Raw genomic sequence first — 27,268 nt, forward strand, 5'->3', positions numbered from 1 at the left:
ATACTAAAAGTGAATGAACTTTCAGTCACATGAATTATATGTGAATTTATGTGACTACTGTGTATTTTTTTAATGCTTCTTGGCAGTCTTTGTTATGTATTTTGAAAATTCATTAGTCACTAGACTCTACCTTTGTTGCAAATCTTGGAGCTGAGTAAAGTTAGTTAGTGTAGAAAAAATAAGGCTATGGCAAGTCTTTGAAAATATTTATGTAACTCTGTGTTTTAAAGTAGTATAAAGATTATTGACAGTATTATATAACATTCTTAGAATGTTACTTAGAAGCCATAGCCACAGGTTTGAGTCACTTGTTTTTTAAAATTTTTAATTTATTATTCAAAAATTGAAATATAATAGACATACAACAATGTATCAGTTTCAGGTATACAATATAACAAAATTCAATATTTGTTTGCCATGTGAGATAACCACCAAAATAAGTCTAATTAACATCTGTCATCGTACATAGTTGCAGAATTTTGTTCTTGTGATGAGGACTTTTAAGATTTACTCTCTTAGCAACTTTTAAATATGTGAAATAGAGTATTGTTAACTATAGTTGCCTTGCTTTGCATCATATTTATTTGAATCATGTATGATAAAGGTCCCCAAAAGACTTTCCTTTGATATCTCTTTTTAATTAAAAATGTATTTTGAATGATTAGCTTCTTGACTTTAGGGGTCAGTGGCTTTTAAAAATAAACACCATATAATTTGTATAGGCTCAGAAACATAATATGTTGAGTACTTAAAGTAAGAATTTTTAAAAGCCTCAGTAAGTACATTTTTATGGTGTCGTATACTCTTCATCAGTAGTTGGAATCAGTTTTCCATTTATCTGAAAAAACCCAATGTTCTTGTTTATTTCTAATGTTTTGGTTGCGTGTGAATAACAATAAATCATGTGACCTAAAATGTTTCAGGAAGGTAGGGCATCAATAAATGATCAGGTAAATCCAGTTTCTTTCTTTTTCCTGAATCAATTGATCCTGGTATTTATTTATTTATTTTTTCCTTCTGGTTTTATTGAGATATAATTGATGTACAGCACTGTATGAGTTGAGGGTGTACAGCCTAATGATTTGACTTACCTATATCATGAAATGAATATCACAGGTTAGTGAACACCCATCATCTCATATAGATGCAAAATCAAAGAAATAGGAGAAATTTAGCTCTATTTGATGAGAACACTTAATTTACTCCCATAACATCTTTCATATGTACCATAGAATAGTGTTAATTATATTTATCATATACATTACACCTCTGATACTTATTTATCTTAGACCATAACTAGAGTTAATTTAGTGGTCGTTTTGAAACTTACAGAAATATTTAATTACTATGCTATGTAACAGGAGCTAATATAGTGTTGAAAGTCAGTAAAACTTCAGAAACAACCAATCAAACATACAAACTCATAGGAAAAGATCAGACTTGTTACTAGATGTGGCAGTGGTGGTGGAGTTGGCTGAAAGCAGTCACAAGGTGCAGACTTCTAAAGGTAAGCCTAATTTCCAGTGCTGGCTCTGACACTTACCAGTTCTTTGAACTTGGATAAGAGACTTTATCTTTGTTGAGTCTCAGTTTTCTCCTATTTAGAATATGGGTGATAATGCCTATCTTGGCCCTGTGCTTTGAGAATGAACGCTATGCAGGCTTAGCACAGTGCCTGCCAGATACAGAGTAGGGACTCAGTAAATACATCATAATTTCTTTGTATATATTGCAGTTAAAGTCTTTGTTCCAAAGGATTTTTGTCCAGGAGCACAAGACTAGAGTAGAAACTGTGTGCTGGACAGGAAAACAATTGTAAACCAGAAGTCTGGTTTTCATTGACTTTTGTTTTGTTTTGACATTTCTATTCAACACCGGGAAATAGTGGAGGTCAGAGGAGCCTGGTGCGCTGCAGACCATGGGGTCGCAAAGAGTCGGACATGACTTAGCGACTGAACAACAACAAAAACAGTTCCATCACACGTACAATAAAGTCTCAACTTCTCGGTGTGGCTCACACATACTGCCTATGCCCTCGTCTCCTACAAGCACCCAGTTCTCCAGCCCCGCGGTCCCTTGAGGGGTTGTGCCCACCCCGCCCCGCCCCGCCCTCCGTTTTTGGGCTTTTGTGAAGGTGGCTGTCGCTCCCCTGCCATCTCCTCCCACAGGAGGCCAGCTCATCCAGTCCTCCTGTGTCCCTGTCCATCCCTAACTTAGCCAGGCTCAGCCTCCTCCACAAGCCCCACTCTTCCTCTGGCTGAGATTTACGCGTCTCTTTTCTCCCATAGCACCTACTTTAGCGCTTACAATAGTGTTCATATTATAAGTGTTGTATTTAAAAATGCTTTCTTCCCCACTGCAGAGTTTTATGTAGCTTGCTCTAGCTTACACAGCACCCTTTCCTACATTATCTCATTTGATCCTCACACCCACGTTGTAAGGTAGATGTTTTATCTTCCAGATACAGGGAAGGAAGCTGTGGCTCACAAAGGTGGAATTACTCTCCCAGGGTCACAGAGCTAGCGAGCAGCAGAGCTGGGTTTTGACCTGGAGGATAGTTCTCTTTCCACTGCACCACACCCACCACGACACAGTTCAGAGAACAATCTGAAAGAGGGAATTTCCCTAACAACTTTCTTTGGAAAGTGCACATAAATCTTAGCCTTATTTTAGTCAACCCATGGCAAACTTTTATTTTTAAAATTTTTACAGCCATCTTTCACATCCTGACTATGGATGGGCATTTTTAAGTAACATTAATCTCAGGTTCACAGATAGCTCAAGATAATTAACAAATTACTGGTGAGTGAGTGTTTCCTATAGCATGTTTTTAATAATATTTGGTTATTACAGTGTGCTTTACAATAGGAGATGAATGTGGGCTGTTTGGCAATGGAAATGTGATATGTGCTGCCAGTGTGAATGATTTGCCTTCATGGTCTCTTTAGAGGAATGTGGAGCTGGGTATATTGCTCTATAGGGGGAGAGGTGGAAAGCCAATACTATAATGTAGTTGGCTTTACACAGAACAAGAGCTGCTCACATTAGCTACGTACCCTCAACTGAGGAGTTCCCGTGACTGTAGAATGAAGGCTTAACTGTGAAATGAATGGGTTTCCCAAAGTTAAGTTCTATATTATTATTAGCAGATTTACAATGATTCTTCTGGCCTGAATTCTTTCTTGTTGAAAGAGAGAAAGAAAGCAAGGAGGAAGAGAAGAAGGAAGGAAAGAACTTGTATGTACTTCTGACAGTAACTTTGGTTTCATTGCAGGATTGTTAGCTATGTGGACAAAAAAATTGATAGATAACATTATGAACATTAGTTACTTCCAAACTGCAGGCTGTTGGCAGTAGTCTTAAAAGCATTCAGCTCTGTCCACTTTGTAAGCCGACTTGTATTTCACAAAATTCACACGTGCTTAATGATCCTTAGAGTAATAGGAGAAAGAGATTTTATGTAAAATGAGAGGCTCAGGATGACTGCTCATAAGAAAGTTTTTTCCTCCTCATTTCAGAGCCTTTTTAAAAGGAAGAAAGAGGCCTATTTAACTAACAATGCCTGTTTTATTTTATCCAAAAACTTATTTAAGATGAGGCAATTACTGCCACACCTTGCCTGCAAATAATATGCTCAAGGAAAGATTAAAATGTCTGCATTGAAATGTGGTGAATCATTGTTGATATGCTATGAAAACGGGTATTTTATGTGTGCAGGGCCAAAAAGGCATCAGACCTAAGGAATCAGGCAGTGCCTTGCTGAAATTCATAGAGCAGGACAATAAACAAGCAACTTTGTCTTTCTCTTTGTTCATCATTTGTGTGATCTTTGAGAAAATGTCTTTATGGAGGGATTTTTAAGGGTCCTTTTTGTAAAGAGAGATTTGTGTTCTCTTAGTGTAATGAGGATAACAGCATTGAAATGGTTGGATTTGGGGGAGGAAAAGGAAATGGAATTTGTAAATTTGAGCAGATTAATGTAAAAAATGGAATTTATTTTAGTTTAGTGCATTTTGTACTACTATGGATGGTGCACATTTGAAATAAATTATATATATGAACGTTTAAGCTATTTAAAAAGAGAAATAAATGACTGCTATTTGCTTAACCGAGGTTTTCATTATAGAATTTCTTTACACCTTTCCATTGGATTTCTTACTTGGCAAAATAATAGGTGCTTCCTCCCCTTTTATCCTAAGAGAATGGTAACTACATTTTTTTTTTTTTTTCGGTCTGAAATAACATCTCTGCTAAGCTCATCAGGTGGGAAAGTTATGTTCAGAGGATAATTCTTTGATGTATCGGGCAGATATGATTATAGAAGCAGTAGGGGGTAAAGTTGAATGATACCACCGAGTTTTCAAGTTGTATGGGATTTTCTTTGCTATTCTGTTTAATTTTGAGATCAAAGGAGAAATCCCTTCAGTAGCATTTCTGAGATGAAGATTCTGGAGGAAGTTGAACTCAAGCTCAAGAAGTTTGAGGATTATGCTTTTAGATAGCGGGTAGCTATGGGACTTGAGAAGGAGAGGACAGGGTCCGTGGTCAGGATTGTGTCTTAGGAGACTAATATGACTTTGAGGTATGAGAAGACTTGAGAGGGATGAGAAAGTGAAGTTGGAGAAACTAACTAGAGAGTTCTACTCCGTACTCTGGGGTGACCTAAATGGGAAGGAAATCTAACAAAGAGGGGATAAATGTATAGGTATGACGATTCATTTTGCTGTTTAGCAAGAAAGTAACACAACACTGTAAAACAACTGTAGTCCAATAAAAGTTAAGTAAAAAATAAAAACTTTGCAAATATCTGGGTGTTGGGTAATATTGGCTTGGATTCGAGTGACAGCAGTGAGTAGGAAAGTTTGGGACAGATAAGAAACTGTTAGGTGGACTCTGCAATTACAATATGTAATATAATATAATACGATGATGCAGATATTTACTATGGATAATAAGATGGATAAGATGGAGAAGAGCCAAAGTGAGAAGCTGAGCTGCTTGAAATAAAGCAGTAGCAACTAAAATGTCCAAAGACCTCCCTTTTGATTTAGTGTGTTTTCACTATTATAATAGCATCAAATAATAAGACCATTAAATACTACTTTATATCAATGTGTTTAAAATAAATTGTTGTAGATAAAAGATCCTGTTTTCAAAGAAACTCTTTCTTGAGAACTTCCTATGTTGTATAAAGCTTAAAAGCATAACACAGGTAGAGGACTCATTTGACAGTAAAATTAATAGTGAGTGAAAATGACACCTGGAATTTAACACAATATTTTAAATCAACTATACTTCAAAAAAAAAAAAAAGTGAAATGGACTGACTAGGCTGACTCATCTTGTGATACTTAAAGTGGCAGCTGTGACAATTTTGAATTATTTTGGACAATTAATATATTTCATATTTAAGTTTTCTTTTAACACATAATAATTTGGGGGCCATAAAAGGACAGAAGAAATTTATGTACCTGGAGCACATTATTTTGTTTTGAAAAATGAGGTGGGCCCATGATACCTCATTAGAACAACAGCATTCAAATACAGAATATCATCATCCATTGGACAAAGGACTAGGAAGGAGTGTGGATTCTATTACCTTTGCACCACATGAGGAGTTAACTTTCATGCAGTTCTGCTAAAATGCTGCTGCTAAGTCGCTTCAGTCGTGTCCGACTCTGTGCAACCCCATAGACGGCAGCCCACCAGGCTCCCCCGTCCCTGGGATGCTCCAGGCAAGAACACTGGAGTGGGTTGCCCTTTCCTTCTCCAACGCATGAAAGTGAAAAGTGAAAGGAAGTCACTCAGTCATGTCCGACTCTTAGCGATCCCATGGACTGCAGCCTACCAGGCTCCTCCGTCCATGGGATTTTCCAGGCAAGAGTACTGGAGTGGGGTGCCATTGCCTTCTCCGCTAAAATGCTGGTGGATAGTTAATAATCTGCATGAACCTGTATAAAACCACGTTCAGCCAACTTACTGTCTTGTTTCAAACAGTGCTCATATGTTTTATTTAGTGCTGTTATCTTCCAGATGACATATTTTAAAAGATTGAAAAGCCATTTGTGCCTTCTGAGTAGACATTGCTTTGTGGACTGAGCAGTGAAATGTGAGTCTCTCTAGTTATTAATCTAATTTATTCATGATTTACTGAGTATCTATCTGAAGGATGGCTTTCAATTTAAATATAATTTTTAATAATATTAGAAAATATTTATCTTCATTGAGTTAGATTGCAAGCATAATTATGTGATGTAATGTTGAATTTTATTCAGTTGGTCAGTAAATACTGGATGCCAACCATAGGTAGGAGGTTAAGGCTGCAAAGATGAATAGACTGAGCACCTTCTCGAGATGTGCAGCCAAGCTGTGCTTTTGCCTATTGATGTCAGGGGAAAGTGACATCAACAAATAATACAAATAAGAACTTCACTGAAGTTTTTGCTGCTGAACCCTCTGTAACTGTTTCTTATGCTGGAGTTTCCTTTTGTCTTTGGACATCACTTGTTCTAATCAGCCATCTGAGTTCCTCTAAGTGTGTGTTAGGTACCCTGCATAGGAAATCTTGTATCTTTATTGCCAGTGAAATTTATGACATATTTTAGGCTTTTAATAAACAACTGTGTAATGAAAAAAATGAGTGGCCTTTCCAATATAAAAGTATAAATAAGGAGTTTGGGATTAATATATACTCACTACTATATATGAAAAAGATAATCAACATAGACCTACTGTATAGCACAGGGAATTCAATATTCTGTAATAACCTATATGCGAAAAGAAGCTGAAAAAGGATGGATGTGTGTATAACTGAATCACTTTGCTGTGCAGCTGAAACTAAAACAATATTGTAAATCAACTATATTCCAATATAAAGTAAAAATTTAATTTAGGAGGAAAAAATATATATAAAGTACCCTGAATTTGAAAAATTGTTCTGTGTTCAGAAAACTTAGGATAGAAATAGAGATTTCTTTAGAAACAAGGCAGTGAGGTGTGTATGTGATGTTTAAGGGCTCAGTAGTGTTTTAGTATCGTGTTTCTTAGAGAAATTCTATTCAGCCTTATGACAGTGAGTGAATGAAGCTGTGTGAAGTCTGAGAAAGAGGAGTAGATTTAATAAAATGCTTTTGAGTAGAATTTCTTCCCTTTTGCACTCAGGTCTCCACTGTGGGATTTTGATGGAACTGATGAATGAAGAGTAAGAAATGTGCAGACAGTACTTTTGCTCCTCTAACCAAGGCAGACTGCTTCATTATTATGAATAAAAGCAAATTATCTTGGCTTTTTTTTTTTGCCAATTAGATGATTATTACACCCAGAGAAATTAATTAAGTTATACAGTGCTGTACTGTTCCAACAAAAAACCTTCCAGATAATTCCTGAAATCATAATAGCTGAGGTCTTTTTCTTTTTTTTTTTCTTTTTTGGAGGATTATTAACCTTCATATTGTAAAGCTTCATAATCTTAAAAATATTTCAATTAAATGAAAAACACAATACCTCTGTAAGAAGTAGTGTTTGCGGTGAACAGTGTTTTTCAGGGAAAGGTCACTTTCCCCCCTCCACCGCCGCCCTTTAGTGGTATATACTGTTTCGTCTTCTGGGAGCTTTGGTTCTGTTTTTGCCAGGAGTTTGGGGATAAGCTTACTTTATTCTGGGTCAGTTACATTTTGAAAAGTAGGGCAAGATAAATCCAGGGTCATTTAAGAGTCCTGTTAAAGTAGGTTAACAAAGATCTCATTCATTCCTTATAGAAATCAGAATCCTTTTTAATTAGTCCCATGGGAGATACAAGATTTTTCTGAGCATTTGTGTATGCCTGTGTGTTGGGAGGGGGTGTACTTATTTGGAGCTTGAAGTAGTATGTTAGAAAAAATAAAACTTAAAATGATTTCCCCTTAGGAAATGGTAAAGTTTGAAATAAATACGAGAGATTAATTTACAACCATTTAGTGGTTTTAGTGTGTGATATTATACTCTAAAAATCAGAGGTCACTGTAAATGTGCCTCTTCAAGGGATTACTTCCCTCATCTGGTTTCATCATTGGTGATTATAATTCTTCCAAACGGTTCCATTTTTCTAGAACGTTCAGCAGAGAAACTTGGTAAAAACTAACTGATGTTTGTTGTTCTCAGTATGTATGGGAGATGAAGACAACTGATAGCCACCAGGTATTTTTAGAGTCATTTAAAAATGGTGGATAAAGGCTGTGAATGCTTTATTAGAGAAATGCAGTGAATGACATTCTCAATGCATGTATCTTTACAGGAGAGGTATGAGAGTCTGGGTGAATAATCTCTCTTGGTCATTGATGGTCTGTGAAGTGACACGTGTTGAATGAACATGGGTAGAAAAGGGACAAGAGTAGCTGCACACACTTGCTGTCTGCCTCTGGGCTGGGGCAGCACCCTCGGTCTGCTTTGGTCTTTTCAGCCTTTGCTACACAGAGGACTGCCAATCACGTGGACAGTGAAATGTGATGCAGTCAGAGGCACTTTGTTCAAATACAGAACACAAGTGGCCCTTCTCAAATTTGAGTAACATGTAAGGTCTTTCCAAAACGTTGCCGTTGTTGGCCCTGTCTTCAGTTAAGGATATTCATAGTGGGAACTCGTTCTGCTGTGTGCCTCTGTCTGCCTCAGTTTGAATGTTTACTTGGCAGAACTTCCATGGTGGTTTGAGGTCTTCCAAACAAAATGTTTCAAAAGTACAGGTGAATTCGCACTGAACTGCTTCATTGCATAATTACAGTTTTTATGAATACAGGTCAATCTATTCATTAATATATTCATGCAACATGTGTTCCGTGAAACCCCACTTGTATCAAGGACTATTTTTTTTTTTTTTTAATCAAGTGCTCTTTTGGGTTGCAGGATTATTGAGGTGAATGACTCCAACAAACTTCATGTGTCCATGATGCTTGCATTTCAATTGAAGAGACAAACAATAAATAATTAACAAAAATATCAAATATTAAAAACGGATTTATGTAATTGTTGTTTGGGTGTCTTCTCTAGATCAGGTTGTCAGAGAAGGAGAATACACTTAAGGAGAGATTGAATAACATGATGGAGCTGCTGTGCAAAGAACTAGGGAAGAGCATTCTAGTCTGAGGCAATGGCTTAAGAAAAAACTCAAAAATAGACACAAACTTGGTAAATTTGTGGAGCCAAGGCAGCCTGTTGTGGTTGGATTGTGGTGGACGAGGGACAGTGTGATTGGTATTGGAGAGCAAGGCAAGGCAGAGCTGGGTCAGGCAGGGATTTGTCAGCTATAAGGTTAAGGTGTGTGGAAGGGAAACCTTTGGAAAATTTTAATCAAGGGAGTAACATGATCTGATGTACATTTTCCAAAAGATCAGTCTGGCTGCTGGGTGGAGAGGGGGTTATCTGGGAGTGGGAGGGGAAACAGAAAAGCCAGTTTTGTTGTAGCCATGGTGAGATATCATAGTATTTGGACCAGGGTGGTAGCAATAGATGAAGAACCATGGATTTTTTTTTTTTTCTTTTTTCCAAAGGATATTTGTGAATGTTGGGATGTGTGAGGGTGAATCATAGGAGAAATTAAGGATAATTTCTAAATTTTTGCCTTGAGCAATTGAGCAGTTATATAGTTTATTATGATAAAGTTTGGTGGATAAACAACTTTTGGAGGAAATCAAGCATTTATTTTTGCCGTGATAGATATGAGATGCTTATTTGACATCCGAGTAGAGATGTCAAGTAGATAACTGAATGTAAGGATTCAGAGTTCTCGAGACTTGACAGCTATCAGGATGTGACTGGTGTACTTACATTTAAAGCCACAGATTGATTGAGATCACCTGTGGAGCTAGAGCAGCGCTTTTAGGTCTTCTGGTATTCGGAGGTCAAACAGAAGAGAGAGGAGCAGGCAAAGAACACTGCTGCTGCTGCTGCTAAGTTGCTTCAGTCGTGTCCGACTCTGTGCAACCCCGTAGACGGCAGCCTACCAGACTCCCCCGTCCCTGGGATTCTCCAGGCAAGAACACTGGAGTGGGTTGCCATTTCCTTCTCCAATGCAGGAAAGTGAAAAGTGAAAGTGAAGTTGCTCAGTCGTGTCTGACTCTTAGCGACTCCATGGACTGCAGCCCACCAGGCTCCTCCGTCCATGGGATTTTCCAGGCAAGAGTACTGGAGTGGGGTGCCATTGCCTTCTCCGAAAGATCACCAAGGAGTGGTCAAGGCCAAAGAAGGAAAACCAGGCAAGTTGATGGGCTGGAAGCCCCTCCATGAAGCTATTTCAAGAAGAGGGTATGGTCAACTGTGTTGAGTAGACAAATGGCCACTGGATTTGGGCTCAGAGTCAGTTGGTGGCTCAGACACATTCGCTACACTCGGGTGGTGAGGTGGAGGCCTGACTGGAGTGAGTTAAGGAGAAAATGAGAGGTGAGGGAATAGAAACAGTGACTTAACACTTCAAGAAATTAGGATGATGTCAGGTACTTGTTGAAAGAAAACATAGGAGTTTTTAAAAGTAAGAGATACTATTCCATTAATGGTTATGCTTTTCCTAAGTATAGGTTCGTTTTTTCCTAGGGCCCCATTCATTTATTTGTTTATTTGTTACTCAGCGAGTTATTTTTTTAAATGCTTGTGATGTACAAGACACAGTGCTGAGCACAGGGAATGGCACATAGCAAGTGCTGTCCTGAAACAAAGCTACAGACCAGTCTGTCGGCAGTATGGTATGGTGTGTGCTACAGGAGAGAGGTGACATGGTATCGTAGAAGTCCAGAGTAGGAACACCTCACTCAGACTTGAGGATCAGGGAATGCTTCCCATAGGAAGTGATTTCTAAGCTTAGACCTAACATGTGTTAACAGATGAGAAGGCTGAAGTCGGAAAGAGGGTTTCAGGCAGTGGTGACAGCGTATCAAAGCCAGAAGATGTTTGAACGTGGGGCATTCAAGGAAATGGATGTTCAGTGAGTCTGAAGTTTAGAGTTTAAAAGAGAGCATGAAAAGATGAAGTCATGTAGGGACTTCCCTGGCGGTCCAGTGGTGAAGACTTTGCCTTCCAATGCAGGGGGTGCGGGTTTGTTCCCTGGTTGAGGAGCTCGGATCCCACATGCCTTCAAGCCAAAAAACCAAAACATAAAACAGAAGCAGTATGGTAACAAATTCAATAAAGACTCTAAAATTTTTTTTTTTTTAAATGAAGTCATGTAAACGTGTAGAGGTTTGACATTTTTCTTAAGACCAAGAGAAGGCAACAGAAGCATTCTGAGTAGACGCTTATTCAGAACTGGTGATGTAGAAATTGTGGTCGTATGGGGTGGAATGTGAAGATGGAAGACCAGTTGACTCTGTTACCGCAGTCTGACTGAGATGCAATGGTGTCCTGATCTAGGAGCTGCCAGGACAGCTAGAGAGAAGTGGGTATCCAGACATATCTAAATAGGCCCAATTTTCAGAGCTTTGAATTTTTAAAATTTTTATTTTATTTATTTTTAAAATTTTTATTGGAATATAGTTGATTTACAATGTTGTGTTAGTTTTAGTTGCACAGCAGCGTGAAGCAGTTATGCATATACATATATCCACTCTTTTTTTAGATTCTTTTCCCATATAGGCCATTACAGAGTACTGAGTAGAGTTCCCCGAGCTATACAGTAGGTCCTTGTTAGTTATCTGTTCTATATATAATACTGTGTATATGCCCGTTCCAATCTCCCAACTTATTCCTTCCCCCTCATGCCCTGGTAACCACACATTTGTTTTCTCTATCCATGACTCTACTTCTATTTTGTGAATAAGTTTTTTTTAAGATCTACATATAAGGGATGTATATGAAAAATTTTTTACTTTATTTCAGTTTTATTGAGATAATTATCAGGGCTTTTTGATTGAGTGGGTGTGAGAAAGGGAGGGAGAAGCAAGTATCAAAGATGACTCAGGTTTATTCTTTAGCAAACGAACAGACGATGGAACCATTCACTGAGGAAAATATGCAGAATAACTTTGGTGGGAGATGGTAACTCAGTTCTGGAAATGTTGAGTTTGGAGTGTCCCCGGGATAATTGAATGGAGATTCCCAGAAGATAGTGGGGTAAACATAGGAGCTCAGGAGAAACGGACACCTGGGCTGAAGGTAAAGATGTGGAAGTGATGAGTGTATAAATGGTAATTGGTTCCGTGGGAGTAGATGACAATATCTAGCGAAAGAGAAGAAGGGCCTAGACAGAACATTCCAGAGATAAAAGAAGCCAAACAAACCCATAATAGGGCTTGGAAGGGGTGTCCAGAGAAGTAGAAAGAAAACCAGCTGGGTGTGGTATCATGGAATCCTAAGAGAATATTTCAAGAAGGAGAGGGTAATAAATACTATCAAAAGTTTCAGGTGTCCAAAAAATACTGACAAGTATCAATGAGGTTAGCAGTGGGCATATTATAAGTGGCCCAGCTGAGAATTAAGTGGAGAGGCAGAGAAACAAGCCAGATTTTTGTGGGTTGAGAAGTGAGTGGTAAGGGAGGAAGTGAAGACAGCCAGGGTAGACAATTCTTTCAAGAAGTTTGGGTTTGAAAGGGAGGAGAGAAATAGGGTAATAGCTGGAGGAGACATAGATCTGGCCTCTCAGCTGATTTTTAATTATAATGAAAAGAACATGGATTTTGGTATCAGACACATCTGGAGTTGGATTTCTCTCTCAGCCAGATGTGACATCTAGAGCACAGTATCCAGGACATAGTAGATTTTCAATAAACGCTTATTGCATGAGTGGGTACGAATCCTTCATCTTTTATATCCACAGTTTTCTCATTTACAGAATGCCTGCCTGAGCACTTGACTAGAAATGAAAATGAAATGTTAGTGGCTCAGTCATATCCGATCTCTGGAATCCCATGGACTGTAGCCTGCCAGGCTCCTCTGTCCATGGGATTCTCCAGGGAAGAATACTGGAGTGGATTACCATTTCCAGAAACTTTAAGGAAATAGTCTAATTGTTCCTTACCCTTGAGTCCTACTTATTCCTGGACATGGCATGCCTTCTGAGTCCCTTGAAGTGTGTCTTAGGATCCCCATAAGTTAGAATAGACTTATACTTGAGTTATTAATTATGTTGACATCTTAGAGTTTATTATTTCATTACTATTTTTGCCAGGTCCTTCCTGTTCCCTTGTATTTTCTCAAGAATAAGTCACATGTATAAACCCAATCTAATTACTTCAGTGAGGGGTTTCTCAGAGTGAGCTTTGTGATCCCCCTTAGCCATAATCTCTGGGAATTGGGACATAGAACCCTGCACTTAACCTCTGACCTCCAGGTGATTAGCTGGCATTCAGAAGTGTAAGAATCCTAGATTTGTAATCCACAGCACCATCCCTTTAGCTCACTCTGGCTCTTTTAAACTCAGAAGTCAGAGGTGTTTGGACTGCTGGCTCAAATGGAAGTTGTTCCGGCTCACACCTTCAGAGGAAGGTGATTTTCAGAAGAAAAGTGCTCACAGTGTTAACGTGGTTGTTAAAAAGTAGTAGGGAGTGAGAAATATGTGTTAAAAGAAATGTTGTCATTTCTTTGACTTATTCATTCCATGGATATTTTTTATTGAGCAACCCAGGTGAGTCAGAAGAGGGTAAGAAAGAAGAGAAACAAAAAGCACTGCAGATCCTAGGAATGTCATCTGCATTGCGGGCTCATTTTCGTGTGCTGTAAAGTGCAAGGTTTGTTTTTGCAGAGAGCCAGGAGCTGTGTTCCATGTGGCTGGAAACAAAAGCCTCAGTGTGAAGGTCTCAGGTGTTTGCATGAGGGCGCGGCTGCCTCATGTGGCTACACGACCTGGCTGGATCCTACATGCTAAGGCCCAGAGCAGAAATTCCTTGTTGTGTGTCAGAGTTTCCCAGGCAAGTAAGACCTGAAATCTCTGGATTGACTGGGGAAAAATAGCAGCAAAGCCCCACTTGCACCTTCCAGCCAGATAACCAACAAATACTTTTTGAATCCAAACAACATGAAATGCACTGGGGTATGTACTGCACTCAATGTGAGGAGCAAAATCAGGGTTGGCCTGTGCTCTCCTGGGGCTCACAGGCTAATGAGGAAGCAGATAGTAATCAAAGAAGTTCACAGGTCTTAGCTGTTATTTTGTGGGTAACAGCATTATAGAGATATAATTCAATTTGTGATTCACATACCATGCAGCTCACCCACTTAGAGTGTGCAAGTCAGTCATTTTTAGTATACTCACAAAGTTGTGCAACCATCACACTTAATTTTAGAATGTTTTTATCATCCCCCCACCCCCAAAGAAACCCCATACCCTTTCAATATTATTCTAAAACCTTCTCCTCCTCCTTGCATCAGCCCTGAACAACCACTGATCTACTTTCTGTGTCTATAGATTGTCCTACGCTGGATATTTCATACAAATGGAATCATATACTATGTGGTATTTCGTGATGGCTTCTTTCAGTTAGCATAATGATTTCAACATTCATCCATGTTGTAGCTATTATTCATTTGTATAGCTTGAGCATTCTGGGCCAAGGATTGATAGACATTTTTTGTAAAGAACAAAGTAGTAAATATTTTAACTTGGAGGTCCGTATGGTCTCTGCTGCTACAATGCAACTTGCCATTTTAGCATGAACGTAGCTACAGACAATATGTAAATAAATGAATGTGTCTGTGTTCCAAAATAACTTTATTTACAAAAACAGGTGATAGGCTACATTTGGCCTTTGGGGTTATCAGTTGTTGATCTCTGATCTACATCACAAGTGTTTAATCCTCTTAATAACTCAGGTAGGCACTGCTATCCCCATTTTACAGATGAAAATAGGCAAATATGGATCAGATTCAGGTAGTCTGGATCTAGAGTCCATGCTTTTAACCTTGTCAGTGATTATAAGTTGAGGCAAGTGCTTAAGTAGTAGAGGAAGACGAATTGGCTTAGGTTTCCTTTGGGATGCAACAATTAAGCTGAGCCCTAAGTGTAATTAGAAGTTAAATACGTGAAGGGGAAGGGTGGTACAAGCAGGTATGGCAGGAGGAACGTAATTTCTAGAGGTCCTGGAAGAAGATAGAGTGTCTTGAGTGCTGGGCACCAGGGAAGGGTAGTGTTAATACGTGCTGAGGCTGGAGAGATGTTGTGGGTGAACCACGCAGGGCTTCATAGGCTGGTCTGCTTTTGATCCTCAGAGCAGAGAAAAACCATCAGAGGGTGGAAAAGCTGCTGTGGGTAGATTTACTGGGTGAAGTGGAGAATAGATTGAAGGGAGTAGAGCCGACATGAAGGGCCATGGCTGCGGTCTGCAGCGGAGCTGATGGTGGGCGAGGCAAGAGGGCCGTCAGACGTAGAGAAGGGAGTGCGTATGCCAGAGCCACGTGGAGGCAAAGCTGGCAGGGTTTGGCAATAGGCTGTACCTGGGGCTGATAAAAGATGGTGGTGTCAAACCCATGAGATGAAAACACAGATGAGAACAAGTCTGGGGAGAAGTAGGGAGGTGGAGTGTGGTTTCAGTCCTGGAATGCTGGTTTGACAGTCAATTGCTGTTTTTTGTTTTTTTCTTTTCAGTAGTGACAATGTAGATTCTCCAGGGAGGAAGTACTTGAATGAAAAGAATTTTGAGGTAGAGACATGGTTGCATAGTGTGCTTACGAGATATGTTAGTTAATACTTAGCCTCTAAACTCACTTTTCTGATTCAGTAAGTGAGGCCTCAGTCTTGGTACTATATATTTTTCTTTCTTATTTGTTTGTTTGGCATATGGTTGGTTGCAAGAAAATGTGCTGTAAATTGTCCCCTTGCTTTCTCTGTTGGTTAATAGTCTCCCCTTTGGTTTCAGTCACATTTGTTTTCCTGTTTGTTCTTAAGATACTTTAGGCTTTTCTCGTTTTGATTGTGCGTGCCTGTGTGTTTTCTTTCTCTTAATTTGTTTCTTCATTTATTTCTATTTGTTATCATCTCCTTGAGAAACAATAGAAGAGGTAGCCTTATTGTTTTTAATTCCCTTTCTATCGGATAACAGCTTGGGTCAATTTCTTTGGGATGGCTGTTGGAACACATGGCTAAAATGTGTTGCAGTTCCTCCAGCTCAACTCCAGAAAAATAAATGACCCAATCAAAAAATGGGCCAAAGAACTAAACAGACATTTCTCCAAGGAAGACATACAGATGGCTAACAAACACATGAAAAGATGCTCAACATCACTCATTATCAGAGAAATGCAAATCAAAACCACAATGAGGTACCATTATACGCCAGTCAGGATGGCTGCTATCCAAAAGTCTACAAGCAATAAATGCTGGAGAGGGTGTGGAGAAAAGGGAACCCTCTTACACTGTTGGTGGGAATGCAAATTAGTACAGCCACTATGGAAAACAGTGTGGAGATTTCTTAAAAAGCTGGAAATAGAACTGCCATATGACCCAGCAATCCCACTTCTGGGCATACACACCAAGGAAACCAGATCTGAAAGAGACACGTGCACCCCAGTGTTCATCGCAGCACTGTTTATAATAGCCAGGACATGGAAGCAACCCAGATGCCCATCAGCAGACAAATGGATGAGGAAGCTGTGGTACATATACACCATGGAATATTACTCAGCCATTAAAAAGAATTCATTTGAATCAGGTCTAATGAGATGGATGAAACTGGAGCCCATTATACAGAGCGAAGTAAGCCAGAAAGATAAAGACCATTACAGTATACTAACACATATATATGGACTTTAGAAAGATGGTAACGAGAACCCTATATGCAAAACAGAAAAAGAGACTCAGATGTATAGAACAGACTTGTGGACTCTGGGAGAAGGCGAGGGTGGGATGTTTCAAGAGAACAGCATTGAAACATGTATATTATCTAGGGTGAAACAGATCACCAGCCCAGGTTGGGTGCATGAGACAAGTGCTCGGGCCTGGTGCACTGGGAAAACCCAGAGGGATCGGGTGGAGAGGGAGGTGGGAGGGGGGACCGGGGTGGGGAATACATGTAAATCCATGGCTAATTCATTTCAATGTATGACAAAAACCACTGCAATGATGTAAAGTAATTAGCCTCCAACTAATAAAAATAAATGGAAAAAAAAAAAGAAATGTTAATAGGGAAATCAGGATCAGTGAACTGTAAGTCTTTGTTTCCCACTTTTTCCAGGGAATCAGATAGAGGCGAGGGCCAGTTGCTTATCATGGTAAATGTACTAAAATGTGAAAATGAGACATGGAATATTAAATATTAATATGAATAAAAAATAAAATGTGTTGCAGTATTGTCTTACTGAATTTATCTATCCTTACTGTGGCTGTCCCAACTAACAAGGAGTTGGCAGGATTGTTTCAAGGAGAGCAACAGGGCCTCATTAGTACCTGCCCTTTTGTTCAAGACATTTTCTTAGCAGGAGAAAGAAATTGCCCAGGGATTTTTATTTAATCACTTTATTTATTTACTTTTTTTGAGTTTTATGTTGCTTTTTAATTTTTACAGTGTTGTGTTGCTTTCTGCTGCACAGCAATATGACTCAACCATAATTATACATTATTTTTATATGTATAAAATATATAGTCCCCTCTCCCCCATCCCACCCCCTAGGTCATCCCAGATGCCAGACTGGTCTCCCTGTGTTATACAACAACTTCTCACCAGCTATCGGTTTTACACATGATGGTGTATATATGTTGATGCTGCTTTCTCCATTTGTCCCCCTCTTTCCCTCCCCAACTGTGTCTAAAGTTGCCCAGGGGTTTTTAAAACAAGGATTAGGATAAGACCTAGGCCTAGTAACAGTTGCCAATAAATTCTTCTCCAGGCAACGACAGGTCAGTTTGAGCTTCAGTCTTTTAATCTTTACTAAATCTTTCTGTCAGCTAAATTTATTGAGTATCTCTTCTCTGCATGGCACTGGGTTAAGAGGAAACAAAAACACAAAAGGGTAAAGGTTTAGTTTTAAGGTTTGTACACTGAATAGGAGAGAAGCCATTTGCAGGTGCATGACCACAGTACATGAGCAGGAAGTGGTAATTACAGTGAGATAGAAACAAAACTGTTAAGTTTTTCATGGAGCTATCCTGTCATAAAAATACAGATGCGATAATTATAAACACATTACTTTATAACATGCTCTTTTTCACTTAAGAAAGTACACACACACACATGGGCACATATATATCTACTTTGTTCTTTTTACTAGCTAGATATAATTTTCTTGCTTCCTGTTAATGTAGAAGGTTTATGATCTTTTAAAAAATTTTCTTATGGTTTAACAGATGCTTTTCAACTTTAAATAGTATACCTAAATCATGTTTTTTTGAATGATCAACTTAAAAAAAAAATCATGTATAGTAATTAATTTGCATATACATTCATTCATTCAGTCGACAAGTTTTGACCCTGTGTCTTTTACTTCTTGGAGCTAGAGACCCAGTGACTAATCAAAACAAATCCTTGCCCTTTAGAGTTTCTTTTCTTTGCTGCCTAATCTAGAAGGGATGTACAGGAGATTGTTAATTAATGTTGTCTCAGGGCAAGGAAAGTGGGTGTTTGGGGAAGTTAAGAATAATTGAATTCTATTACTGTTTGAAAAAATGTTTTATGAGAATTATATACTTTCTAATGGTAAAGATTTTAAAAAAAAAAGATCCAACAAAGTGTTGTGGTAAGCCAGAGCCAGAAGAGACTGTTTCTATTTTGCAAAGGGAACACTGAACAGGATATGTCTTATTTTAACAAATGTCAATCTAACATCCCCCATGTGCTGGGTGCTGGGGTTTCTGTGGGTCCAGAGGGATATGCAAGAATTGTCCAATCCAGAGGGTACATAGCATATTGATGCAGAAAACAGTGCAACTCAATTGGGGAATTGTAGATACTCTGGTTTGGCCAGGGCAGTAGGATATGAGTGGAGAAGTTATGGGAGATGAGTCAGGAGAAAGTTGGTCAGAGTCAGATTATGAATGACCTAGAGTGTTAGACTAAGAATTCAATAAGGAATTAGGGAATGATCAAAAGATTTTAGTGAGAATGAAAGATCCAAGTAATAAATCTGGGGCCATGTGCAGTAAAGCTGTAATCAGCAATCCACCAGTAGAAAGGGAAATTCCTGGGTAGAAGGAGGTTACAAAGCTTCGTTGGTGACCTCATGCAGTAGAGAACCTTCTTGGAGAAGCCACATTGTAGTAATGTATTGCTCTGTATTTTAGTGAAAATGTAAATTAGAGATTCTTATGCCTAGGTGGCTGTCTTTGAACTTTTAATAACGGGAAGGACTGCTGGAGTCAACATTTTTAGGTGAACTTTTGTGAAACTGGACCTTGCTGAGACCCAGTGGCCATGGTAGTTTTATAATGAGCTTAGTAATGAATTTATAATCCACCCTCTTTAATTGAGCTTAACTCAATTTGTTTTCATTTAAGTTCCCCTCCAGCTAAAGATATGAGTTGCCAGCTCACAAAAGGCAGATTGAATAAGAACAAACTCAGGGATTAAATGTATTTTTATGGTAATGACACCTAGAGAAAATCTTTTCCTTCTAATGCCTCCTTTCTCAAACTCAGCCAGATTTTTTCCAAGAATGATAATCAAGGACACCTATATGGGCCTGAATAAAATTCACTGACTACATTTTCCTTTCTTATACGTATTTCTTATTTGCCTTAAAAAAATCAGGAGAGAGATTTTCTCACTCTCTTCTTGGTATTTTAAGAAACTCATCATTATGGTAGATTTTATTATTCTCTTTCTGCTTTTGTTTTTTTCCATCCCTAACATCTGCTGATTAAAAGGTCCTGTTCTCATTATTTAGCCATTAAAAAAGAATGAAGTAATGCCCTTTGCAGCAACATGAATGGACCTAGAGATTATCATGCTAAATGAAGTAAGTCAGACAGAGAAAGACAACTATCTTATGATATCACTTATATGTGAAATCTAAAAATGACACATATGAACTTATTTACAAAACAGCAATAGACGCACAGACTTAGAAAACAAACATGGTTACCAAAGGGGAAAGGTGGGGAGGAATAAATTAGGAAATTGAGATTAACATGTATGTACCATTATATATAAAATAGATAACAAAGACTGTATAGCACAGGGAACTCTACTCAATACTCTTTAATAACCTGTGTGGTAAAAGAATATGAAAAAGAACAGGTGTATATATGTACATATATATCTGAATCATTTTGCTGTACACTTGAAACTAACACAACTATAATATAAAATAAAGTTAAATTTAAGAAATTAAAGAAATAGAATAAAAAAATAAAAGGTCCTATTCTCTTCATGCCATTCTGTGAAAAGTTTTATTATTTTATTAGAAAGTTAAAAAATAAAACCCAATATTAATAAAATCTCACCCACTCAAATTAAGTTGCTTTAAAGCATGTGGATCTCAATTATTTTTTCCCCAAAGGGTCAACCTTTGAAAAGAACAAAAGGCTACTTATCTTGCCATAGGGTGAGCTATTTGGCTCTGATTCCTGTTGAATTAATAGCACTTTTCAAGGGTAAGACAGTATGGAAGTGTGGGAAAAAGTGTCAAGGGATAAGTGACATGGCACAGACAAAAACCATTCAGTCGAGTGGTTATAAGGGTGTTTAGTGACACCTGGGACATCTTTGTTTGCTGTTAGCAAAGGGTCCTTGTTGCATTTGAAGGTTTCTGATTTCCAGGATGACCAAGTACCCTGTAAATTTGGACAATGCATTCATTAAAAGTCATGAAATTTCCTTTTTAAAGCTTTTCATGCAGGTTTCAATTGCCAACTGTAGAGTTCTGGGTGGGGATTTGTACTGACTGCTTTTATTAGATTTTAATCAAATTGGGTTGGAGATAACAAGGTTTTCTTTGGAAATTTTTGGTTATTTTATATTTGTTTGTGTAGGTTATGGATTGGGTGCTCAACTATTGAGCACCCTTTAATGTGTAAATGAGCTACAACTAATTTCAGCTGGTAATACAGAAAAAATGAAATGGATTTAAAAAGTTGAGGAAATCCAGCAAGGTTCAGTGCATCTTTAATCTCTAGTTAGTCACAATTATACAAAGACCCTAAAATCCCATTTACTCAGGTTCTCTTCATTTTCTTACCCTGAGCTGTCATCAGATTAAAACATTTTTGAGAACTCAAACTACGTGTCATGCCAGCCATTCAGTTTAACCGTGTTAGAGATTAGTAGGGGTGAATGGGAAGAGTCAAAGGAAAACAGTGTTTTAGAAGATAGAACAGACAGCTTTTCAAGGAAGGAATGCAAACACATAAGGGTAGGTTTGACCTTCTCAGTACAGTAACTAAAATATAACAATAATAATTAGTAAAATTATTGTTATTCCTACTCTTTTAGCAAATATTTATTTAGAATCTGGCTAGACTCTTACAGGCCCTGGAATATTTCACAGATGAAACATCTTTCTTGTGTGGTGCTTAAATTCTATTGTGAGGAGAGCAAGACATTAAATGATAAACCTACTACATATATGATATACAGAGTGCCTGAGGAACTATGGATAGAAGTTTGTAACATTGTACAGGAAGTAGGGATCAAAGCCATCCCCAAGAAAAAGAAATGCAACAAGGCAAAATGGTTGTCTGAGAAGGCCTTATAAATAGCTGAGAAAAGAAGTGAAAGGCAAAGGAGAAAAGGAAAGATATACCCCTCAGAATGCCGAGTTCCAAAGAAGAGCAAAGAGAGATAAGAAAGCCTTCTTAAGTGAACAAAGCAAAGAAACAGAGGAAAACAATTGAATGGAAAAGACTAGAGATCTCTTCAAGAAAATTAGAGACACCAAGGGAACATTTTATTTATTTACATTTATTGCAAAGATGGGCACAATAAAGGACAGAAACAGTAAGGACCTAACAGAAGCAGAAAATATTAAGAAGAGGTAGCCAGAATATGCAGAATATCTGTACAAAAAAAGGTCTTAATGACCTGGATAACCATGATGGTGTGATCACTCACCTAGAGCCAGAAATCCTGGAATGTGAAGTCAAATGGGCCTTAGGAAGCATTACTACAAACAAAGCTAGTGGAGGTGATGGAATTCCAGCTGAGCTATTTTGAATCCTAAAAGATGATGCTGTGAAAGTGCTGCACTCAATATGCCAGCAAATTTGGAAAACTCAGCAGTGGCCACAGGACTGGAAAAGGTCAGTTTTCATTCCAATCCAAGAGAAGGGCAATGCCAGAGAATGTTCAGACTGTCACACAACTGCACTCATTTCACATGCTGGCAAGGGTCATGCTCAACATCCTTTAAGTCAGGCTTCAAAAGTATGTGAACCAAAAACTTCCAGATGTTCAAGCTGGATTTAGAAATAGTAGAGGAACCAGAGATCAAATTGCCAATGTCTGTTGAATCATCAAAAAAACAAAGGAATTCCAAAAAACATCTACGTCTGCCTCATTGACTATGCTAAAGCCTTTGACTGTGTGGATCACAACAAATTGTGGAAAATTCTTCAAGAGATGGGAATACTGGACCATCTTACCTGCCTCCTGAGAAACCTGTATGCAAGTCAAGAAGCAACAGGTAGAACCAGAATGGAACAACAGACTGGTTCAAAATTGGGAAAGGAATATGTCAAGGTTGTATATTGTCACCCTGCTTTTTTAACTTATGCAGAGTACATCATGCGAAATGCTGGACTAGATGAAGCACAAGCTGGAATCAAGATTGCCAGAAGAAATATCAATAACCTCAGATAAGCAGATGATACCACTCTTATGGCAGAAAGTGAAGAGGAACTAAAGAGCCTCTTGATGAAGGTGAAAGAGGAGAGTGAAAAAGCTAGCTTAAAACTCAACATTCAAAAAACAAAGATTATGGCATCTGTTCCCATCAACTCATGGCAAATAGATGGGGGGAGAAAAAGACAACAGTGACAGACTTTATTTTCTTGGGCTCCAAAATCACTACAGATGGTGACTTCAGTCATGAAATTAAAAGACTATTGCTTCTTAGAAGAAAAGCTATGACAAACAGTGTATTAAAAAGCAGAGACATCACTTTGCTGACAAAGGTCTGTATAGTCAAAGCTATGGTTTTTCCAGTAGTCATGTACACATGGTGATAGTTGGAACATAAAGAAGGCTGAGCACTGAAGAAATGATGAACTGTGGTGCTGGAGCAGGCTCTTGAGAGTCCCTTTGACAACAAGAGATCAAACCAGTCAGTCCTAAAGGAAATCAACCCTGAATAGTCATTGGAAGGACTGATGCTGAAGCTGAAGCTCCAGTACTTTGGCCACCTGATACGAAGAGCCGACTCACTGGAAAAGACCTTGATGCTGGGAAAGATTAAGGGCAGGAGGAGAAGGGGGTGACAGAGGAGGAGATGGATGAATGGCGTCATCGATTCAATGGCCATGAGTTTGAGCAAACTCCAGGAGATGGTGAAGCACAGGGAAGCCTGGCATGCTGCAGTCCATGGATTCGCAAAGCGTGGGTCACAAGTGAGCGACTGAACAATACTACATATGTAGCTTGCATAGAATGTTAAAGGTGGTGAGTACTGTAGAAAAGAAAAAAATCAAGCAGGACAACAGGCAGAAATAGTGTTGTTACAGTTTAAACTAGGAGGGTCAGAATAGACCTTTACAGATGAGTGCCATTTAAACCAAGATTTGAAGGAGAAGAGGGAGTTAGCTTGTGGAGATATCTGTAGGAAGAGTATTCCTGGAAGAAAAGAGAGCTGGTGCATAAGCCGTCAGGTGGGAATGTGTTTAGAGAATTTGAAGAAACAAACAAATAAAAAACCAGGTAGGCCAGAGTGGTGGAGTGGAATGAGCAAAAGGAAGATGGTGGGGTGAGGGGGGGCAGGTGGTGTGGGACTTGTAGCCGTTTTAAGGAGTGGAGTGAGGAGCCCTCGCAGGGTCTGGAGCAGAGCGGTTTCCTGATCTGAGTTAACACGGACCAGGACAGTTACAGTGAAGGTGGGGAGAAGTGGTCATGTTCTGAATGTATTCTGAAGGTGAACCTAAGAGGATTTGGATATGAAGTGTGAGAGAGAGATGGCAGCGTGTGATGCAGGAGGAAGACAGAGTGTAGGGGAAGCATGGTGTTGGTGTGGGCTCTCTCTTGCCCCAGGAAGGAAGAGAAGACCCACCTCGAGTGTTCGGACCTTTCCCGGGACCCTCCATCCGGGGAGTCAGAGTGAGAGCTGGCACTTGCTCTGTGTTTCCTCGCTGCCAAGGTCCATTCACTTCGAGTGAATCACTAACAGCCTCCAGCAGTGTCTGCTACCCACCGTCTTCCACGAGGGACCTGCTCCTCAGCAACAGAGGCAGGGTTTGAACTCAGGTCTCTCTGACTCTAATTGCAGCTCATTCTCGGTGAATTCAGTGGCAATATATTCTTCATGATAAATACTCATGATAAATGTCAAGACTAAACTGCCACAACTTTCTGAGCCTTTCGGATGTTTTCAGGTGTTCTGGGTTTATCTGAAGTTCCGACTGTTGTTGGCTTAGACTGCAAGTCCTTTTGGATTATCAACTTCTTTTTCTTCCCTTCTTTACAGGTCTTTGTACAACACTGTCAAGGTTATGTAGGGGCTTAATTCTTTTGTCCAGTAAGAAGTGTTAAAAACCATTGTCTCTTGCAGTTAATCTGTGGGTTTAAAAAAAGTCTCATATCAACATGTTATTTCCAAAATATTTCTTGGACAAACACCTGAAATGTAGACTAGGTTCCAAGAAAGTTTATAAGATTGTGAGATACATGCACATTCCCAGCGCGACAGGCCTTTAATGCTCGTGATTTGTTCAAATAGCTTCTGAGGCTTCTCATTTTCTAACTGCCGTTGTCCTTTTTAAATAGCTGAACAAGAAGACACTCAGAAGAAAACCTTCACCTGCTGGATAAACTCACAGTTGGCAAAGGTGAGGAAAAACAGAGCAAATCAAGCTAAAAATTTATGTAAGTGATTCTTCCTGTTCTCTCCTGTTTTGGTCTCCAAAATGGCAATGATGACAGGTAAAAGAGTGAAGGAATGTGTTGAGTGTCACCTTGATCTTTGCTGTTCTGTTTTGATATAGTTGTTATTTTTTCCCAACACTAAAAGGGGGCACTTGGGCACTTCTGTTAAGGATGTGGGAGACAGTGCTATGAAATATTTAAAGCAGCAGCATCTGTTTTATCAAATGCAATTATAATGGAAGTCCTATATATTGAGTGTTATGTTAGACACTGTTAAGTTCTTCAAATGTGCTGACTACTCATTACATTTCATTGAATTCACAACATCCCATGATATAGATAGTATTGTTTTTATTTAAAAAACAAGGAATGTAAGGCACAGAGAAGTTGTGTGACTTCTCGAAGGTCCCACAGCTTATAAGCGATAGTGTAGTAGTGTAGTGTTACTTGCTCATGCAACCCCATGCGTGGGCTCATGAAGCCCACCAGGCTCCTCTGTCCATGGGATTCTCCAGGCAAGCCTACTGCAGGGGGTTGCCATTTCCTGCTCCAGGGTATCTTCCCGACCCAGGGATCAAATCTGGGTTTCTCACATTGCAAGCAGATTCTTTACCATCTGAGCCACCAGGGAAGCCATGAATGAATAGTAGCACTGTGATGCAGACCCAGGCAGTCTGGACCTGAGACCTTGATCTTAATCTCTGTGCCATCCTGGCTGTCAGTGATGCCAAGTGCCTGGAGTAACCTAGATACAAAAATGCATGAGCCTCCCTCACAGGCTACCCATCCTAGCCCAATGCTTGTAGTTCTAAAAAGAATAAACTCATAAACAGGTTATTTCAGAAATGTAATCTCCTCTCCAAATGGGTCACTCCTGGCTGATTCTGACTGTCTTGAATGCCACTTTTCCGCACAGGTTTTAAGTTCTCAGTGAAAGCTAAAAGGGTGTTGTGTTATTGGAAATTTACTGTGAGTTAAGTTCACTTCTTTTCTTAACATGTTTGGATGTAGAACTTTGTGTGTTTTCTATCACCCTGTTAATTAAGAAGAAAATCACTACCGAATCTTAGCTTTTGCAAAGATCCTAAAGCACGTTTTTGAGATTCTTAATGTTACCATGTTTTTGTCCCAAACTGTTAATGATTACTTTTCTTGTGACCTTTGCTAGCACACCCCTCCCTCAGTTGTAACAGACCTGTTCACAGACATTAAAAAGGGGCATGTCCTCCTGGACCTGCTGGAAGTACTCTCAGGACAGCAATTGGTAAGTTTTTAAAATTAAGTCAGTAAGCTTTTAAAATGACATTAAGAAATTTCATGGATTAAAAAAAAATCACATTTCTGAGTAATATACTTTGCTTGAATCTCATAGCCTCGAGATAAAGGATCTAATACATTCCAGTGTAGAATCAATATAGAAAATGCTCTGGCATTCCTAAAAAACCAATCAGTGAGTATGAAATTCACATGAAAATTAGTTGGGGAGATTAATACTGTGAAATATTTTCTCTTTTCTAACTTGCATTTTTCTTTTCCAGATCAAGCTAATAAATATTCATGTTACTGATATCATAGATGGAAACCCATCCATTATTCTTGGCCTCATTTGGACAATTATACTGCACTTTCATGTGAGTAGTTTGATATGAAAAATATTCCTCTTCTAATTAGCGCAGTATAAAATAAGTAGCGCAAAAGTGTGACTTGATGCTAGAGCTTCTTTAGAAATGGGACCCCTTGGAAGTCTTTTCAGGTGAAAACTATATAGCCAACCTTTTGTCACTTATGTTACTCTTCAATTGAAAATTGAATACAAAATTATCATTATATACTGAAATAGCATATATGTATCAGCCCCAGCCTGAATAGGACTTGCCATGGTAAATTTTTATTTATTATTGTTTACTCTGGCAGAAGAGAGAATAGGAAGCTTTTGGAGGAAATTCTGGAAAATTAACCCACTAAACTTGGTAAAAATCTCCCTATTTTTGGGGTCCCTTTTCTGTTCTAATAGTCCTGCAACGTCTAGTTCTGTCCCAAGACTGACTCATAACTTTTTTTTCATTCCATGAGTATTTTTGAGCACCTACTATGTGCTTGCTTTTGTGCTAGGACACTAAGAAAATAATAGCAAATCAGATGATTATAGTCCTGACTTTATGATACTTATGATTGATAAATACATACTTTCAGGCCTGGAATTTTGAATTAGTGCATGTTTTCTGGAGCTACTTAAAAAGTTTACATGTAGGTTATCTCTATAATTACTTTAAAAATAACTTTAAAAATTATAGGGAAAGCAAGTGCTTGTTTTAGGAAACATAGAAAGTAATATAACTAATTTATATAAAATTTCAAACAAAATGAGACTTTGTATAA

At 38.7% G+C, this 27,268-nt stretch overlaps 1 protein-coding gene across 9 annotated transcripts in view; it reads left to right on the forward strand.

Annotated features, from left to right (window-relative positions):
* SYNE2 (spectrin repeat containing nuclear envelope protein 2) overlaps positions 1–27,268 on the forward strand; it is a 316,121-nt gene that overhangs the window by 52,132 nt on the left and 236,721 nt on the right. For all 9 annotated transcript variants that reach the window (XM_070469450.1, XM_070469452.1, XM_070469451.1 and 6 more), the window contains exons 3-6: positions 24,791–24,852; positions 26,058–26,153; positions 26,262–26,339; positions 26,428–26,520. In XM_070469450.1, coding sequence (XP_070325551.1) covers positions 24,791–24,852; positions 26,058–26,153; positions 26,262–26,339; positions 26,428–26,520 — 329 coding nt within the window. The remainder of the gene's footprint in view (positions 1–24,790; positions 24,853–26,057; positions 26,154–26,261; positions 26,340–26,427; positions 26,521–27,268) is intronic.

The sequence above is a fragment of the Odocoileus virginianus genome, chromosome 6 (genome assembly GCF_023699985.2).
Source record: "Odocoileus virginianus isolate 20LAN1187 ecotype Illinois chromosome 6, Ovbor_1.2, whole genome shotgun sequence".
Taxonomy (NCBI): Eukaryota; Metazoa; Chordata; class Mammalia; order Artiodactyla; family Cervidae; genus Odocoileus; species Odocoileus virginianus.